Source organism: Molothrus aeneus, unplaced genomic scaffold (genome assembly GCF_037042795.1).
Source record: "Molothrus aeneus isolate 106 unplaced genomic scaffold, BPBGC_Maene_1.0 scaffold_271, whole genome shotgun sequence".
Classification (NCBI taxonomy): Eukaryota; Metazoa; Chordata; class Aves; order Passeriformes; family Icteridae; genus Molothrus; species Molothrus aeneus.
Genome location: NW_027098935.1, coordinates 27,150 through 45,769, shown reverse-complemented (window position 1 = coordinate 45,769; position 18,620 = coordinate 27,150). Strand labels below are relative to the sequence as shown.

Below are 18,620 nucleotides of genomic sequence, written 5' to 3'. Positions count from 1 at the left end.
TCAGGGGTCACTTGGGGTCACTTTGGGGTCATTTGAGAGCGTCCTGAGGTCACTCCGGGTTCACTTTGGGGTGATTCAGTGGAATTTGGGGTAAAATTTTGGAAATCGGAGGAAAGTTGGGGCAATTCCCGAATTTCTGGGGCAATTCTGGAATTTTGGGGGGAGAATTTGGGATTTTTTGGGGTTAAATTTCAGAATTTTTGGCGAGGGGGGGGATTTAAAGGGAATTTGGGCCATGGAGGACCCCAAAAATCCCAAAACCCAGGGCGGAAAATTCAGGATTTGGGGAATTTTGGGTGGGATTTGAAAGAATTTTGGGTTTTGGGGCGAAATTTGGGGGTTTTGGGGTGAATTTTGGGGGTTTTGGGTAATTTTCCTGCGTTACCATCGAGTTCCGGAGGCCTCGCGGCCGGAGCGGCTCCGCCGTGACCATAGAGAGGCGGAAGAGGCGTGGCCAGAGCGGCTCCTTCCGTTACCATAGAAACACCGGAAGTCGGAAGTGCCGAGACCGGAAGTGCCAATGGAGCCGCCGGAGGGTAACGGGGGAAGGGGGGGAGACACAAAAATGCCCCAAAATCGCCCAAAAATGCCCCAAAATCGCCCAAAAATGCCCCAAAATCGGCCTGGAGACCCCAAAAATCGAATCCGGCAGCCCAAAATTATCGAAAATCGACCCCGAGAGCTCCAAAATCGCCTCAAATTCACCTAAAATCGGTCGCGAAAACCGCAAATTTCCCCCAAAATCACAAAAAAAGCCCCAAAATCACAAAAAAATCCCCAAAATTTCCCTAAAAATTCCAAAAAAAAAAATCCCCCCCCAAAAAACCCATAAAAAGCCCCAAAATTTCCCCAAAATAAAAAAAATCACTCAAAAAGTCTTAAAAAAAATCCCAAATAATTCGCAAAAAATCCCCCAAATTCCTAAAATAATCCCCAAAAAATTCCCCCCAAAATTCTGCAAAATTAAAGACAAAAATCCCCCCCAAAAAAATCGCAAAATATTTTCTAAAAATCCAAAAAATCACTCAGAAAATCCCTAAAAAATCAAAATCATCCCAAAAATTCCCAAAGTAATAAAAAATCTCCCAAAAATTCTCCAAAAATCAATAAAAAATCGCTAAAAATAAAGAAAAAATTCTCAAAAAATCACGAAAAAGTAAAAAAAAATTCCTTAAAAATCACAAAAAAAATCCCCCCAAAATCCAATTTTTTCCCAAAAAATCCCCCAAAAATTGCAAAAAATTCATTAAAAAGTCCAAAAATTAAGAACATTCCCCCCAAAAAATCCCCCAAAATTTTCTCTTTAAAATCCCAAGAAATCTACAAAAAACTAAAAAAAAAAAATCCCCCAAAAAATCCCCAAAAATTCCCATAAAAATCCTCTAAAAAATCCCAAAAAATTCAACAAAAAATCAGAAAAAAACCCTTTAAAAAACAAAAAAATCCAATTTTTCCCCAAAAAAGCCCCAAAAAATTTCCAAAAAATTCCCCAAAAATTAAAAAAAATCCCCCAAAAATTCTCAATAAAAATTCTCCAAAAATCCCAAAAAATTGTAGAAAAATTCCTTAAAATTCCCCTAAAAAATCCCAAAAATTCCATCAAAAATTTTTTAAAACCCCAAATATTCCTGAAAAAATCCCCCAAAAAAATCACCAAAAATTCCTCAAAAATTGAAAAAAAGTCCAAAAAAAATTGGAAAAAAAAATCCCCAATTTTTTTAAAAAATTCAACAAAAAAAATCTCCAAAATTTACCCCAAAAATTAAAAAAAATTCCCCAAAAATCCCCCAAAATTCCCAATAAAAATTCTCAAAAATTTTCCCAAAATCACCAAAATTCCCAATAAAAATTCTCAAAAACCTCCCCAAAAATCACAAAAAAGTGGCCAAAAATCCTCACAAAATCCCCCAAAAAATCCCCAAAAATTTCCATTTTTTCCCCAAAGATCCCAAATATTTCCCCCAAAAAATCCCTAAAAAAATCCCCCAAAAAATCCCAAAATTTTCAAAAAAAAAAATCCCCAAAAATTCCCATAAAAATCCCCAAAAATAAAAAAAAAAAAAAATTCAACAAAAATCAGAAAAAAACCTTTAAAAAACCAAAAAAAAATCCAATTTTTCCCCAAAAAGGCCCCCAAAAAATTCCAAAAAATTCCCCAAAATTAAAAAAAAAATCCCCCAAAATTCTCAATAAAAATTCTCCAAAAATCCAAAAAAAATTGAAAAAAAATTCCTTAAAAATCACCAAAAAATGCAAAAAAATTCAAATTTTTTCACCAAAATTTGCCCAAATTTTCCCCAATTTTTGCCCAAATTTTCCCCAATTTTTGCCCAAATTTTCCCCAATTTTTGCCCAAATTTTCCTTCATTTTTCTCCAAGTTTTTCCTAAATTTTCCCCTTTTTTCCCCAATTTGCAGCCCCGGTTTTGTGCCGCAGTTTTTGGGGTTCCCTGGAGGTTCCCCAGTCCCGGGGGGACCCTCGGGGGCGGCTCCGCCGAGCGGCCACGGTGAGAAAATCCCAAAAATCCCAAAAATTCCCAAAATTTCCCCAAAATTTCGAGGGGTTTTGGGAACTTTGGGGCTTTGGGAACTTTGGGGGGGATTTGGGAATTTTTTGGGAATTTTTTGGGAATTTTTGGGGGAATTTTGGGGGGAATTTTTGGGGGTTTTGGGAGGAATAAATGGAATTTTTGGGGTTGATTTTGGGGAGAATTTTTGGGGATTTTATGGGGAATTTTTGGGGGCATTTATTGAATTTTTTATGGGGAATTTTGAGGGGATTTTTGGGAATTTTGGGGAAATTTGGGAGGAAATTTTTGGGGGATTTTTGGGAATTTTGGGGGTAATTTTTCAGGATTTTTAAAATTTTTTATGGGGAATTTTGGGGGAATTTTAAAAATTTTTATGGGGAATTTTTGGGGGGATTTTTTGGGGGAATTTTGGGGGAATTTTAGGGGGAATTTTTAAAATTTTTATGGGGAATTTTGGGGAGATTTTTTGAAAATTTTATGGGGAATTTTTGGGGGATTTTTTTTTAATTTTTTTTGAATTTTTGGGGGGAATTCTTAAAATTTTTATGGGGAATTTTTAGGGGGATTTTTTAAAAATTTTTAGGGGAATTTTTGGGGGATTTGGGAATTTTTGGGGAATTTTTTTGGGAATTTTTTGGGGGGGGGTTTGGGGGGAATAAATGGAATTTTTGGGGGAATTTTTGGGGGATTTCTTAAAAAACTTTTGGGAATTTTTGGGGGAATTTATTGAAATTTTTATGGGGAATTTTGGGAATTTTTGGGGAAATTTTTGGGGGATTTTTAAAAATTTTTTGGGATTTTATGGGGAATTTTTGGGGTGATTTTTGGGGAATTTTTGGAAATTTTTAAAATTTTTTGGGGGAATTTTGGGGGGATTGGGGAATTTTTTTGGGGGGTTTTGGGGGGAATAAATGGAATTTTGGGGGAATTTTTGGGGGATTTCTTAAAAAATTTTTGGGAATTTTTGGGGGAATTTATTGAAATTTTTATGGGGAATTTTTGGGGGATTTCTTAAAAAATTTTTGGGAATTTTTGGGGGAATTTATTGAAATTTTTATGGGGAATTTTGGGGGGAGATTTTGGGAATTTTTGGGGGAAGATTTTGGGAATTTTTGGGGAAATTTTGGGGGCATTTTTAAAAATTTTTTGGGATTTTATGGGGAAGTTTTGGGGGGAATTTTTGGGAATTTTTTGGAAATTTTTAAAAATTTTTGGGGGAATTTTTGGGGGGATTTTGGGGGATTTTTTTGAAAATTTTATGGGGAATTTTTGGGGGATTTTTTGGGGGATTTTGGGGAAATTTTTAAAATTTTTATGGGGATTTAATGGGGAATTTTTGGGGGAATTTTTAAATTTTTTGGGGGATTTTTGGGGGATTTTTTGAAATTTTTATGGGGAATTTTGGGGGGATTTGGGAATTTTTGGGGAATTTTTTGGGAATTTTTGGGGGGGTTTTGGGGGGAATAAATGGAATTTTTTGGGGATTTTGGGGGGAATTTTGGGGGATTTTTTAAAAAATTTTTGGGGGAATTTATTGAAATTTTTGGCGGGAATTTTGGGGGGAGATTTGGGGAATTTTGGGGGGAATTTTGAGGGATTTTTGAATTTTTTTGGGGGATTTTATGGGGAATTTTTGAGGGAATTTCCAAAATTTTTATGGGGAATTTTGTGGGGATTTTTTTGGGAATTTTTTTTTAATTTTGGGAGATTTTTCAGGGATTTTTTGTGGATTTTTTCTGGGGTATTTTGGGAATTTTTTTTCTTAATTTTGTGGGGATTTGGGGGATTTTTTTGGGGGAATTTTGGGGGATTTTTTGGGTGAATTTTTTATATTTTTTTGGGAATTTTTAGGGGAATTTTTGGGGATCGTTTTTCTAATTTTTGGGGGGGATTTTTTTGAGATTTTGGGGTGAATTTTGGGGGGATTTTTTTATTTTTTGTGGGATTTTTGTGGGATTTTTTTTCGAATTTTTCGGGAATTTTGGGGGGGATTTTTGGGGGATTTTTTGGGGATTTTTGGGGAAATTTTCTGGTTTTTTTTTTTTTTAATTTTCTGGGATTTTTGGGGGCAATTTTGTGGAATTTTTACCAATTTCGGGGAATTTTTGGGGGAATTTTTAGGAATTTCCTCTCCTTTCCCCTCCCCCATTGACATTTTCCTCTTTTTCCCCCCAAATTTTTCCGGGAATTTCGGGAATTTTGGGGAATTTTGGGAATTCCCAGCGGCTGCTGCTCCCCCAGGGCTTCCCCGAGAGCGTCAGCCCCGACTACGGCGCCTACCAGTGCTGGGACGGGCTGCAGGTACTGGTTTATACTGGTTTATACTGGTTTATACTGGTTTATACTGGTTTATACTGGGAATGGACTGGTTTATACTGGGAGGGAGTGGTTTATACTGGGAATGGACTGGGACGGGCTGCAGGTACTGGTTTATACTGGTTTGTACTGGGAATGGACTGGGACGGGCTGCAGGTACTGGTTTATGCTGGTTTATACTGGTTTGGACTGGTTTATACTGGGAATGGACTGGTTTATACTGGGAATGGACTGGTTTATACTGGGAGGGAGTGGTTTATACTGGGAATGGACTGGGACGGGCTGCAGGTACTGGTTTATACTGGTTTGTACTGGGAATGGACTGGGACGGGCTGCAGGTACTGGTTTATACTGGTTTATACTGGTTTATACTGGTTTATACTGGTTTATACTGGGAATGGACTGGTTTGTACTGGGAGGGAATGGTTTATACTGGGAATGGACTGGGACGGGCTGCAGGTACTGGTTTGGACTGGTTTGGACTGGTTTGGACTGGTTTGGACTGGTTTGGACTGGTTTGGACTGGTTTATACTGGGAATGGACTGGGACGGGCTGCAGGTACTGGTTTGGACTGGTTTATACTGGTTTATACTGGTTTATACTGGTTGGGTTTTTTTGTCCATACTGGTCCACACTGGTCCAAACTGGTTTCTATGGATTTTTACGGGGTTTTTTTTGTCCATACTGGTCCATACTGGTCCCTACTGGTCCGTACTGGTTTATACTGGTCCATACTGGTTTCTATGGATTTCTATGGATTTTTACGGGGGTTTTTTTGTCCATACTGGTACGTACTGGTCCCTACTGGTCCGTACTGGTCCGTACTGGTCCGTACTGGTTTCCAGGCCCTCTGCTCCTCGCTCTGTTCCTCTCTCTCTGCCCGGGCCGTGCTCGAGGCCGTCGGGGTCGGCGACGGCTCCGCCTCCGTCACCGGGGCCGCTCTGACCTGGCTGATCCGAGGTGGGGACACCCCCAAAAAATTCCCAAAAATTTCCTCCCAAAATGCCCCAAAAAATTCCCCAAAATTCCCTAAAAATTCCCCAAAATTCCCCAAACATTGCCCAAAAATTCCCAAAAAAAATCCAAAAACTTCCCCAAAACTCCCCCCAAAAATTCCCCAAAAAAAATTCCCCAAAATTTCCCCAAAAATTCCACAAAAACTTCCCCCAAAAGTTCCCCAAAAATTCCCAAAAATTCTCCCAAAAATTCCCAAAAAAAATTCCCAAAATTCCTAAAAATTCCCCAAACATTCCCCAAACATTCCCCCAAAATTCCCCAAAAATTTCCCCAAAATTCCCCCCAAAAATTCCCCAAAATTACCCAAAAATTCCCCATTCCCCCAAAAAAATCCCCAAAAATTCCCCAAAAATCCCCCAAAATTCCCCCAAAAATTCCCCCCAAAATTCCCCAAAAAATTCTCCAAAAATTCCCCCAAAATTTCCCTAAAATTCCCCAAATAATTCCCTAAAAAATTCCCCAACATTCCCAAAAATTCTCCAAATAATTCCAAAAAAATTCCCCCAAAATTTCCAAAAAAATCCCCCAAAAAATTCCCCAAAAATTCCCAAAAAATTCCACAAAAAATTCTCCCAAAAATTCCCCCAGAAATTCCCCAAAAAATTCCCCAAAAAATTCCCCAAAATTCCCCAAAAATTTCCCCAAAATTCCCCCAAAAGTTCCCCGAAATTCCAAAAATTCCACCCAGAATTCCAAGGGTTCTTCCCCCAAAATTCTGTCCCGAATTCCCCCAAAAATTCCTGGAATTCCTTAAAAAAAATCATGGAATTTTCACCCCAAAAATCCCAAATTTTCCAAAAATATCCTGGAATTCTGAGCCCGAAATTCCCAAATTTTCCAGAAAAATTGTGGAATTTCTGCCCAAAATTCCCAGGATTCCCAAATTCTCAGAATTCCATCCCAAAATTCCCAGGATTTCAAGGATTCCTCCTAAAATTCCCATCCCAAAATTCCCCAAAATTCCTGGAATCCCTTAAAAAAATCCCAGAATTCTGAGCCCAAAATTCCAAAATATTCCACCCCAAAATTTCCAAAATTCCATCCCAAAATTCCTCCCCAAAATTCCCTGAATTCCCAAAATCCCAGAATTTCATCCCAAAGTTCCATCCTAAAATTCCCAGAATTCCTCCTGAAAATTTCATCCCAAAATTCCCAAATTCAAACAAAATTCCAGAATTCCTGCAAAAAATCTCAGAAGGCCAAATGAAAATCCTGGAATTCCACCCCAAAATTCCCAAATTTCTTTCCCAAATTTCTCTCCCAAATTCCCAGAAATCCAGAAATTCCATCCCCAAAATCCCCAAATTTTTAAAATCCCCAAAAATTCCATCCCAAAATCCCAAATTCCGTCTCCAAATTCTCCCCAAAATTCCTCCTAAAATTCCCTCCCAGAATTCCGGGAATTTCATCCTAAAATTCCCCAAATTCCCCAAATTCCATCCCAAAATTCCCCAAATTCCCCAAATTCCATCCCAAAATTCCCCAAATTCCTCAAATTTCATCCCAGAATTCCCAGAATTCCAGGAATTTCATCCCAAAATTCCCCAAATTCCATCCCAAAATTCCCCAAATTCCCCAAATTCCATCCCAGAATTCCCAGAATTCCCCAAATTCCATCCCAGAATTCCCAGAATTCCCAGAATTCCCAGAATTCCCCATTTTCTCCCTCAGACGGGGTCGGGATCCTCACCAGGATCGGCTTCGTGTGGCTGCAAGGGTGAGACTGGGATGAACTGGGACAAACTGGTTTATACTGGGATAAACTGGTTTATACTGGGAGGGACTGGGAGGGGATTGGGAATGGACTGGGAGGGAACTGGGACAAACTGGGATAAACTGGGACGAACTGGGACGTCACTGGTCCATACTGGGAGGGGATTGGGAATCAACTGGGAGGAACTGGTTTATACTGGGAGGGACTGGGGGACATTACTGGGAGGCCCCACCTGGTCCATACTGGTCCATACTGGTTTATACTGGTCCATACTGGTTTCCCTCCCCCAGGAGCCACCTGGACTGCGAGGCCAAGCAATGGCGGTGAGGCCCCACCCCTTTTTCCCACACAAGGCCACACCCACCTAAGCCCCACCCTGTTTCCCCATATATGGCACTGTCTCTAAGCCACGCCCCCTTTTCCATATATGGCAGCAGGGCTTAAGCTCCACCTCTTTTACCATATAGGGCACCGAGCCTAAGCCACACCCCCTTTTCCATATATGGTAATTTGTTGCCATCTTTAAGCCCCGCCCCTTCCTTGCTATATATGGACGCAGAGCTTAAGCTCCACCCCCTTTGCCATATTTGGCGGTGACCCTAAGCCACGCCCCTTTTCCATATATGGTAATAGGTTGCCATTCTTAAGCCCCACCCCTTCCTTGCCATATATGGCAGCAAAGCTTAAGCCCCGCCCCTTTGCCATAAATTGCACAGAGCCTAAGCCACACCCCCTTTCCATATATGGTAATTGAATGTCAACCTTAAGCCCCACCCCTTCCTCACCATATATGGTAGCAGAGCGTAAGCTCCACCCCCTTTGCCATATATGGCGCTGAGCCTAAGCCACGCCCAATTTCCATATATGGCAATATTTTGCCATTCTTAAGCCCCGCCCCTTCCTTGCCATATATGGTAGCAGAGCTTAAGCTCCACCCCCTTTGCCGTAAACATGTCATTGGTTCTAAGCCACACCCCCTTTCCATATATGGTTATTGGTTACATTCCTAAGCCCCGCCCCTTCTTTCCATATATGGCAGCAGACCTCAAGCTCCACCCCCTTCACGGTATATTATACAGAGCCTAAGCCACGCCTCTTTTCCATATATGGTAATAGGTTGCCATCCTTAAGCCCCACCCCTTCTTTGCCATATATGGCAGCACAGCTTAAGCTCCACCCCCCCTTTGCCATATATGGACAGGCCACGCCGTCATCCTCACCTCAATCCCTCCCCCTTTTTACCATATACGGCCACTCCCACCTAAGCCCCGCCCCTCCCTTACCATATATGGCGCCAAACCCCAAAGCTCCGCCCTTCCACGGCCATATATGGGCAGGCCACGCCCGCAACTCCAAATAAGGGCAAGCCCCGCCCCCCTCCCCTCCCAGGTTCGTGGCGGATCTTCTCAATGACGTCGCCCTGGTGCTGGAAATCCTCGCTCCCCATTGGCTGAGCCTTGGCCCCGCCCTCCTGGTCATGGCGGCCGCGGCCAGGGTGGGACTGGGATGGAACTGGGATGGAACTGGGAGGGAACTGGGACAAACTGGGAGGGAACTGGGAGGGAAATGGGATGGACTGGGAGGTTACTGGTTTATACTGGGATGGACTGGGAGGGAACTGGGAGGGAAGTGGGACAAACTGGGAGGGACTGGGAGGAAACTGGGACAAACTGGGAGGGACTGGGAGGGAACTGGGACAAACTGGGAGGGAACTGGGACAAACTGGGAGGGGACTGGGATGGACTGGGACAAACTGGGATGGAACTGGGATGGACTAGGAGGTTACTGGTTTATACTGGGATGGACTGTGAGGGGACTGGGAGGGGACTGGGAGGTTACTGGTTTATACTGGGAGGGACTGGGAGTCAGACTAAGGCCTAAACGTCTGTATACTGGTTTATACTGGTTTACACTGGTTTATTTTATTCAAACTGATTTGAACTGGTTTATACTGTTTTTTACTGTTTTATACCAGTTTCTTTCATTTAAACTGGTTTATACTGGTCTATACTGGTTTATACCATTTTTTTCCATTTAAACTGGTTTAAACCAGTTTGTGCTGGTCCATACTGGTTCATACTGGTCTGTACTGGTCGCAGTGCGTGGTGGGCGTGGCCGGCGGCGCCACCAGGGCAGCCTTGGCCGTGCACCAGGCCCGGAGGGACAACGTGGCCGACGTGGCCGCCAAGGACAGCAGCCAGGTGGGACTGGGAGCACTGGTTTGGACTGGGAGGGCACTGGGAGGGGATCGGGATGAGTTTTTACTGGTTTATACTGGTTTGTACTGGTTTAGAGTGGTAAGTGAGCTAGCAATCCAAGATGGCGGCCAAATAACATAATCCAATATGGCCACCAAGTGAGTTATCCAATATGGCTGCCCAAGACAGCAGCCATGTGGGACTGGGAGGGCACTGGGAGGGGACTGGGATGAGTTTTTACTGGTTTATACTGGTTTATACTGGTTTGTACTGGTTTGTACTGGTTTAGAGTGGTCAGTGAGCTTGCAATCCAAGATGGCTGCCAAATAACGTAATCCAAGATGGCCACCAAGGACAGCAGCCGGGTGGGACTGGGAGCACTGGTTTGGACTGGGAGGGCACTGGGAGGGGACTGGGATGGGTTTTTACTGGTTTATACTGGTTTGTACTGGTTTATACTGGTTTAGAGCGGTAAGCTACAAATCCAAGATGGCGGCCAAATAACTCAATCCAAGATGGCCGCCAAGGACAGCAGCCAGGTGGGAGTGGGAGGGCACTGGGAGGGGACTGGGAGGGGATTGAGAAAGTTTTTACTGGTTTTTACTGGTTTATACTGGTTTATACTGGTTTATACTGGTTTAGAGCAGTAAGTGAGCTGGCAATCCAAGATGGCGGCCAAATAACGTAAAACAAGATGGCCGCCAAGGACAGCAGCCAGGCGGGACTGGGAGGGCACTGGGAGGGACTGCTTTATACTGGTCCATACTGGTTTGTACTGGGCAGGAGACGCTGGTGAATGGGGCGGGGCTGTTGCTGTCGCTGTTGCTCCTCCCACTATTGGACGGGCGGCCATGGTAAGGGGCGGAGCTTAAAGGGGGCGGGGCTTAAAAAGGGGCGGGCATACCCAATGTATGTGGACAAGGGGCGGGGCCAAAGGGAGAAAGGGGCGGGGCTTAAAAGGGGTGGGGCGGGGCCTATTTAAAAGGGGGAAATCCCCTAATTAAAGGGAAAGGGGGCGTGGCTTATAAGGGGAGGAGCTTCAAGTGGTGGATGTGGCTTTGGGAGAAAGGGGCGTGGCCTAAGATTGAAAAGGGGCTGGGCTTCAAATGGGGTTGGGAAGTGGGAGGGCCTTAAAAAGGAGGGGCTTGGGAGTGGGCGGGGTTTTAATGAGACGGACTTAAGAGTGGGTGGGGCTTAAAGGGGAGGGGCTTAAACGGGTTAATTGGGAATGGGGAAGGGCTTGGGGAAAAGGGGAGGGGCTAAAAGAGCTGAAGGTGTTTCAGGTGAGGTGGGTGTGGTTTATTTGTAAGTGGGCGTGGCCTATCAGGCAGTGGGCGTGGCCTAGGTGTGAGTTGAACTTTCCCAAGTGAGTTGGGTGTGGCTAACTGGGCGTGGCCTAACAGCAAGTGGGTGTGGCTGTCCTCACCTGGCCACGCCCCCACACCCCCTCACCTGTCCAGGCTCACCTGGGCGTGGTCCAGGTGAGGTGGGCGTGGCCTCAGATCCCACCCAGGTGATGTTTGGGCTCCCCCAGCTTAGGTGGGCGTGGCTTATTCCTATATGGGGGTGACCTATTAACAAGTGGGCGTGTCCATCCTCTTGGCCACGCCCCCTCGCCTGTCCAGGCTCACCTGGGCCACCCTGGTTCTCCTCATGGCCGCTCACCTGGGCTCCAACCTGGCCGCCATTGGCTCCCTCAATTTCACCTCCCTGAACAGGCCCCGCCTCCGCCTCGCCATTGGCTGGGCCCTGCGAGGGGGCGGGGCCAAAGGGGAAAGGGGCGTGGCTTGGACAGGAATGGGCGGGGTCAAGCTGGAGGTGCCAAGGCCCGAGCAGGTGAATCCCAGGGAGCCGCTGCTGCCAGGTGAGGGCACCTCGGGGGGACTGGGGACACCTGGGGGGGGTTTGGGGTCACCTGAGGACACCTGGGGACACCTGGGGACACCTGGGGGGGTTTGGGGTCACCTGGGGGGGATTTCGGGGGATTTGGGGTCACCTGGACACACCTGGGGGGTTTTGGGGACACCTGGGGGGATTTGGGGTCACCTGGGGGGGGGTTGGGGACACCTGGGGGGGGTTTGGGGTCACCTGAGGACACCTGGGGGGGATTTGGGGTCACCTGAGGACACCTGGGGGGGTTTGGGGTCACCTGGGGGGGATTTCGGGGGATTTGGGGACACCTGGGGACACCTGGGGGGTTTTGGGGACACCTGGGGGGGACTGGGGACACCTGGGGACACCTGGGGACACCTGGGGGGGGTTGGGGACACCTGGGGGGGATTTTGGGGGATTTGGGGTCACCTGGGGGGAGTTTGGGTCACCTGGGGGGATTTGGGGACACCTGGGGATACCTGAGGGGATTTGGGGTCACCTGGGGGAGATTTTGGGGGGTTTGGGGTCACCTGGACACACCTGGGGAGGTTTTTGGGGTCACCTGGACACACCTGGGGAGGTTTTTGGGGGATTTGGGGTCACCTGGGCACACCTGGACATACCTGGGAGGGATTTGGGGTCACCTGGGGGGTTCTAGGGACAACTGGGGGAGATTTGGGGACACCTCGGGGGGATTTCGGGGGATTTGGGGTCACCTGGACACACCTGGGGGGGATTTGGGGTCACTTGGGAGGGATTTTTGGGGATTTGGGGTCACCTGGGGGGGATTTTTGGGGATTTGGGGTCACCTGGACACACCTGGAGTCACCAGGGGGAGGTTTGGGGTCACCTGAGGGAGATTTTGGGGTCACCTGAGGAAGATTTGGGGTCACCTGAGGGAGATTTTGAGGAATTTGGGGTGACCTGGGGGATTTGGGGTCACCTGGACACACCTGGGGAGGTTTTTGGGGGAACCTGGGGACACCTGGAGGGGATTTGGGGTCACCTGGGGGGGATTTGGGGTCACACGAGGGAGATTTTGGGGAATTTGGGGTCACCTGAGGGAGATTTTGGGGAATTTGGGGTCACCTGGGCGCACCTGGATGACATCACCACCCTGGGCGCACCTGGATGACGTCACCACCCCGGGCGCACCCGGATGACGTCACCACCCCGGGCGCACCCTGATGACGTCATTGCCCCTCCCCTCCCTCCCTCAGGGTTCGGGTCCCGCCTCCGGCTCCACCTGGGGGCGCCCCTGGAGCACCTGGTGAGCAGGTGAGGGGAATTTTGGGAATATTTTGGGAAAATTTGGGGATTTTTGGGGTAAATTTGGGGACTTTGGGCAATTTGGGATTCTTTGGGGGGAATTTGGGGATTTTTTGGGGGAATTTGGGGATTTTTTGGGGGAATTTTGGGGGAATTTGGGGATTTTTGAGGGGAATTTTGGGAATTTTTTTTGTAATTTTTGGGCAATTTTGGGGATTTTTTTGGTGGGAATTTTGTAGGAATTTTGGGCAGAATTTGAGGATTTTTGGTGGAATTTTGGGAGATTTTTTTGGATTTTTTAAGGGGAAATTTTGGGGGAATTTTTGGGATTTCTGGGGGGGATTTTGTCGGAAATTTGGGGGCAATTTTTGGGCCGAATTTGAGGAATTTTGGGAGAATTTTTGGAGGGAATTTTTGAGAAATTTCAGGGATTTTTTGGGGAATTTCGTGGGAATTTTGGGGAAATTATTTTGGAATTTTGTGAGAAATTTCAGGGAATTTTGTGGGAATTTTGTGAGAATTTTGAGAATTTTGGGGGGGTTTGTGGGATTCTTTTAGGGGGAATTTTGGGGGGATTTTTTTTGATATTTTGAGAGAATTTTGTGGAATTTGGGGAAAATTTTAGGGGGAATTTTAAAAAAAAATTAATTTTAGGAGAATTTGGTGAGAATTTTGAGGGGATTTAATGGGAATTTTTGGGGGATTTTTTTTTTAAATTTTGGGGAATTTTGTGGGAATTTTTATGAATTTTGTGGGGATTTTTCTGAATTTTGTGTGAATTTTTAGGAATTTTGTGGCTTTTTTTAAAATTTGACCAATTTTGGGATTTTTTTGTCCCGTTTTTCAGCGAGGCCGAGTTGCGGAAGGCTCTGGAATGTGGGAGCCCCGATTACATCATCGTCATCCGCCCCTCCCAAGGTGGGGAAAAATCCAAAATTTGGGGGGAAAAAAGGGAAAAAATGACAAAATTTGGGGGGGAAAGGAAAGAAATCCAAAATTTTGGGGAAAAAAAAGAAAAAAATTCTGAAATTTTGGGATAAAAAGGGACCCAAAATTCCAAAATTTGGCGGAAAGGGAACCCTAAAAAACTCCATAATTTGGGTGGAAAATCCAAAATTTTTTTGGGGAAAAAAATCCAAAATTTTGGGGGAAAAAGGACACAAAAAATTCCAAAATTTGGGAGGAAAATGCCAAAATTTCAGGGAAAGAGACCCAGAAAAAAAGCCCCAAAATTCAGGTGGAAAATGCAGAATTTTTGGGAGGAAATGAAAATTTTTTGGGGGAAAAAGAAAAAAATTAGAAATTTTTGGAAAAGAAAGCCCAAAATTCCAAAATTGGATGGAGAATAAAAAAAATTGGGGAAAAAATTCCAAAATTTTGGGGGAAAAAGGAAAAAAAAATTCCAACATTTTTGGGAAAAAAGGGACCTGAAATTCTAAAATTTGTGTGGAAAAATCTCAAAATTTGGGGGAAATGAACCAAAAAAATTCCCAAATTTCAGGGGAAAACTCCAAAATTTTAGGCAGAAAAGGGAAAAAATTACAAAATTTGGGGGAAAAGGAAAAAAACTCCAAAATTTTGGGGGAAAAGCAACCCAAGAATTCCAAAATTTGAGGGAAAAAGACCCAAAAAAATCCCAAAATTCAGGTGGAAAAGCCAAAATTTTTGGGAGGAAATGAAAAATTTTGTGGGGAAAAGGGAAAAAAATCCAAAATTTGGGGAAAACAGAAAAAAATAGAAATTTTGGGGAAAAAAAGGACCCAAAATTCCAAAATTTGGGGGGAAAAAAAGTGAAAAAATTCCGGGTGGAAAATCAAAAATTTTGGGGGAAAACCCCAAAGTTTGGGGAAAAAAAAGGGACCTTAAAATTCTGAAATTTGTGGAGCAAATCCCAAAATTTGGGGGTGAATTTTGGGCAAATGTTGGGAAAAATTTTGTGACATTTCAGTGAATTTTGGTGAATTTTTTGTGTGAATTTTTGGTGAATTTTTTGTGCTTTTTTGGATGAATTTTTTGGTGAACTTTGAGTGAATTTCGGGTGATTTTGGGGTAATTTTTGGGTGAATATTTTGTGAATTATTCATGAATTCTGGGTGGATTTTGGGTCAATTTTTTGTGATTTTCTGGGTGATTTTTTTGTGAATTTTTGTGAATTTTTGGTTAATTTGGGGTGATTTTTGAGTCAATTTTAGGTGAATTTTGGGTCAATTTTTGGGTGAAATTGGAGCAAATTTTCACCATTTTGGGGCCATTTTTTCTCAGATTTTCGCCATTTTTGGGCCATTTTGTGGCCATTTTTTCTCAGATTTTCACCATTTTTGGGCCATTTTGTGGCCTTTTTTTCTCAGATTTTCACCATTTTGGGGCCATTTTTTCCCAGATTTTCGCCATTTTTGGGCCATTTTGGGGCCATTTTTTCTCAGATTTTTGGGCCATTTTGTGGCCATTTTTTCTCAGATTTTTGCCATTTTTGGGCCATTTTTTCTCAGATTTTTGCCATTTTTGGGCCATTTTTTCTCAGATTTTCGTCATTTTTGGGCCATTTTTTCTCAGCTTTTCGCCATTTTTGGGCCGTTTTTTCTCAGCTTTTCGCCATTTTTGGGCCATTTTTGGGCCGTTTTTTCTCAGATTTTCACCATTTTTGGGCCATTTTGTGGCCATTTTTTCTCAGATTTTCGCCATTTTGGGGCCATTGTTTCTCAGATTTTTGGGCCATTTTTAGGCCATTTTTTCTCAGATTTTCGCCATTTTTGTGCCATTTTTTCTCAGATTTTTGGGTCATTTTTGTGGCCTTTTTTTTCTCAGATTTTCCCCATTTTGGGGCCATTTTTGGGCCATTCTTTCTCAGATTTTCACTATTTTGGGGCCATTTTGTGGCCATTTTTTCTCAGATTTTCGCCATTTTGGGGCCATTGTTTCTCAGATTTTTGGGTCATTTTTGGGCCATTTTTTCTCAGATTTTCCCCATTTTTGGGCTATTTTGTGGCCATTTTTTCTCAGATTTTCACCATTTTGGGGCCATTTTGGGGCCATTTTTTCTCAGATTTTCGCCATTTTGGGGCCATTTTTTCTCAGATTTTCGCCATTTTGGGGCCATTTTTTCTCAGATTTCTGGGCCATTTTGGGGCCATTTTTTCTCAGATTTTCGCCATTTTTGGGCCATTTTTTGGCCTTTTTTTGCCATTTTTTTTCCCAAATTTCACCATTTTCACCCCAATTTTTTCAGGAATGTCGCTGATCCCAAACTTTTCTCTCCCCAGGCTGGGTGGGGGTGGGGCTGCGCCGCGGGGCCCCCCCTGAAGCCCAAATTTTGGGCTGTGCCCAGGCCCTGATCCTGGAGCAGCTCCTGGGACCCAACCTGGACCCGGGGACGCCCCTGGGACAGAAATTGGAGCCTCTGCAAAGAAAAATCTGGAGCTGCCGTGAGGAATTCTGGGAAATTTGGGATTTTTTTGGAATTTTTGGGAATTTTGGAGGCGTTGGGGAATTTTTTGGGATTTTTTTTGGGGGGATTTTTGGGGGTTAAAATGGGATTTTGGGGGGGTTTTTTGGGGTTAAAATGGGATTTTTGGGGGTTGAAATGGGATTTTTTTTGCAGAATTTTTGGTGGTTAACGACGGGATTGTTTGGGGAATTAAATGGGAATTTTGGGGGATTATTTTTGGGGTTAAAATGGGATTTTTTGGGGAATTTTTGGGGTTAAAATGGGATTTTTTGGGGGATTTTTTGAGGGTTAAAATGGGATTTTTGGGGGGAAATTTTTGGAATTTTTTGGGAATTTTTTTGGGGGGTTAAAATGGGATTTTTTGGGGGGGAATTTTTGGGAAATTCTTTGGGAATCTTTGGGGAAATTTTTAAGGGTTGAAATGGATATTTGGGGAATTTTTTGGGAATTTTGGGGAAATTTTTAAGGGTTAAAATGGGATTTTTTGGGGGAATTTTTGGGTAATTTTTGGGGATTTTTTGGGGAAATTTTTGAGGGTTAAAATGGGATTTTTTTGGGGGAATTTTTTTTAACTTTTTGGGAATTTTTTTGGGTGTTTAAATGGGATTTTTTGGGGGATTTTTGGGGAATTTTGGGAATTGACAGGAAATTTTGGGGGAGATTTGGGAATTCTGGGGTGATTTCAGGGCTAATTTTGGTAATTCCGGGTAAATTTTGTGGGTGGAAAATTTGGGAACTCCGGGTAAATTTTGGGGTGAATTTGAGGAATTTTGTCCATTTTTTGTCTGACCCGGGGCCCCTCCCCTCCCCCAGCGCCGGGCGCGGTTCCCTGGGGGGTCCTGGCCGAGACCTCGCGGCTCTTCCGGGACCTCGGCCCCGCCCTCCTGCGAGGTTGGTGCCCCAAAAATCGCCATGAAACCCCCACTTCCGGTTCACTTCCGGGTTCTGCTTCCTACTTCCGGTTTTGTTTTCTTATGCTCAAACTACTTTCGGGCTTTTCACTTCCTGTTCTGGTGATTGTGTCACTTCCTGCCTCACTTTCGGTTTTTACTTCCTGCTTCCTGTTTTTGTTTTTTGTCCCTAAGTCACTTCCGGCAGGTAACTTCCGGGTTTTTTTCTAATGGCGTCACTTCCGGAGGCACTTCCGGGTTGCAAATCCGGGAATTTTGGGTGGATTTGGGAATTCTGGGAGGGATTTGAGGAGAATTTGGGGAATATTAGGCGGATTTTCTGAACTTGGATAAAATTTGTGGAATTCTGGGGTGAAATCATCACAGATTTGGTAAAACTTGGTTTTGTGGGAATTTGGGGGATTTTTCGAATGAGAAATGGGGACCTTTTTGGGAATTTTTGGGGGATTTTGGGAAATGTTTTGATAATTTTGGGAATGTTTTTAGGGGGTTTTGGGAATTTTTGGGGCTTCTTTTGTGGTTAAAATGGGATTTTTTGGGGGGTTTTTTGATGGTTAAAATGGGGAATTTCAGTGGAAATTTGGGGCTCCTGTAACTTCCGGGTTTGACACTTCCGGGTTTGACACGTCCGGTTTGATACTTCCGGGTCTGGCACTTCCGGGTTTGTCACTTCCGGTGCCACTTCCGGTTTGGCCTCTCACTGTCATGGCGCCCCCCGCAGGACTGGAGGCCGCGGGTTGGGACACTCGGCGCCCCCTCCTGGCCGTGGACGAATGGCGGCTGGAGTGGGCGGGGCCACAGTCAGGCCACGCCTTTTGATGGAAACCACGCCCCCCTCCCCTCAGCGAGACCACGCCCACTTTGGGCATAAAATGGCGGAAATGGACCTAAAAAATAAAAATTTTATGGAATTCTGGTGGATTTTTTTTGTGGATTTGGATGTTTTGGGGTGGAATTGGGGAATTTGGGGGGAATTTCAGTGAAAATTTGGGGGATTTTGGGGAAAATTGGGGAAATTTTGGGGGCTTTTGGGGAAAATTTTGGTGAATTTTCAGGAGAATTTTTGGGAGTTTTTTGGGAGGGAAATTGGGGAGGATTTTGAGGTTTAGGAAAAGTTTGGGTGAAATTTGGGGGATTTTGGAAAATTCCTGGGGATTTTGAGGAATTCCGGGAGGATTTGGGGCATCTTTGGGAGATTTTGGGGGAAATTTGGGTGAATTTTGGTGGATTTGGGGTTTTTGGGTGGAATTTGGGAAATTTGGGGAGATTTGGGGTGAAAATTTGGGTGATTTTGGGAAATTTTGGGTGGATTTGGGTGAGAATTTTGCAGATTTTGGGAGAAATTTT

General features: G+C 44.3%; 1 protein-coding gene across 1 annotated transcript; it reads left to right on the top strand.

The window, feature by feature from the left end:
• The first annotated feature begins 483 nt into the window (after positions 1 to 483).
• RUSF1 (RUS family member 1) lies at positions 484 to 18,184 on the top strand. Its single transcript, XM_066570205.1, has 15 exons — positions 484 to 536; positions 2,418 to 2,506; positions 4,754 to 4,831; positions 5,693 to 5,807; positions 7,536 to 7,581; positions 7,869 to 7,901; positions 8,968 to 9,073; positions 9,678 to 9,779; positions 10,560 to 10,630; positions 11,402 to 11,640; positions 12,869 to 12,926; positions 13,765 to 13,835; positions 16,178 to 16,339; positions 17,176 to 17,253; positions 17,995 to 18,184. The coding sequence occupies exons 1-15, from the start codon at positions 521 to 523 to the stop codon at positions 18,090 to 18,092; spliced, it is 1,362 nt and encodes a 453-aa protein (XP_066426302.1). The 5' UTR covers positions 484 to 520; the 3' UTR covers positions 18,093 to 18,184.
• Positions 18,185 to 18,620: the final 436 nt, after the last annotated feature.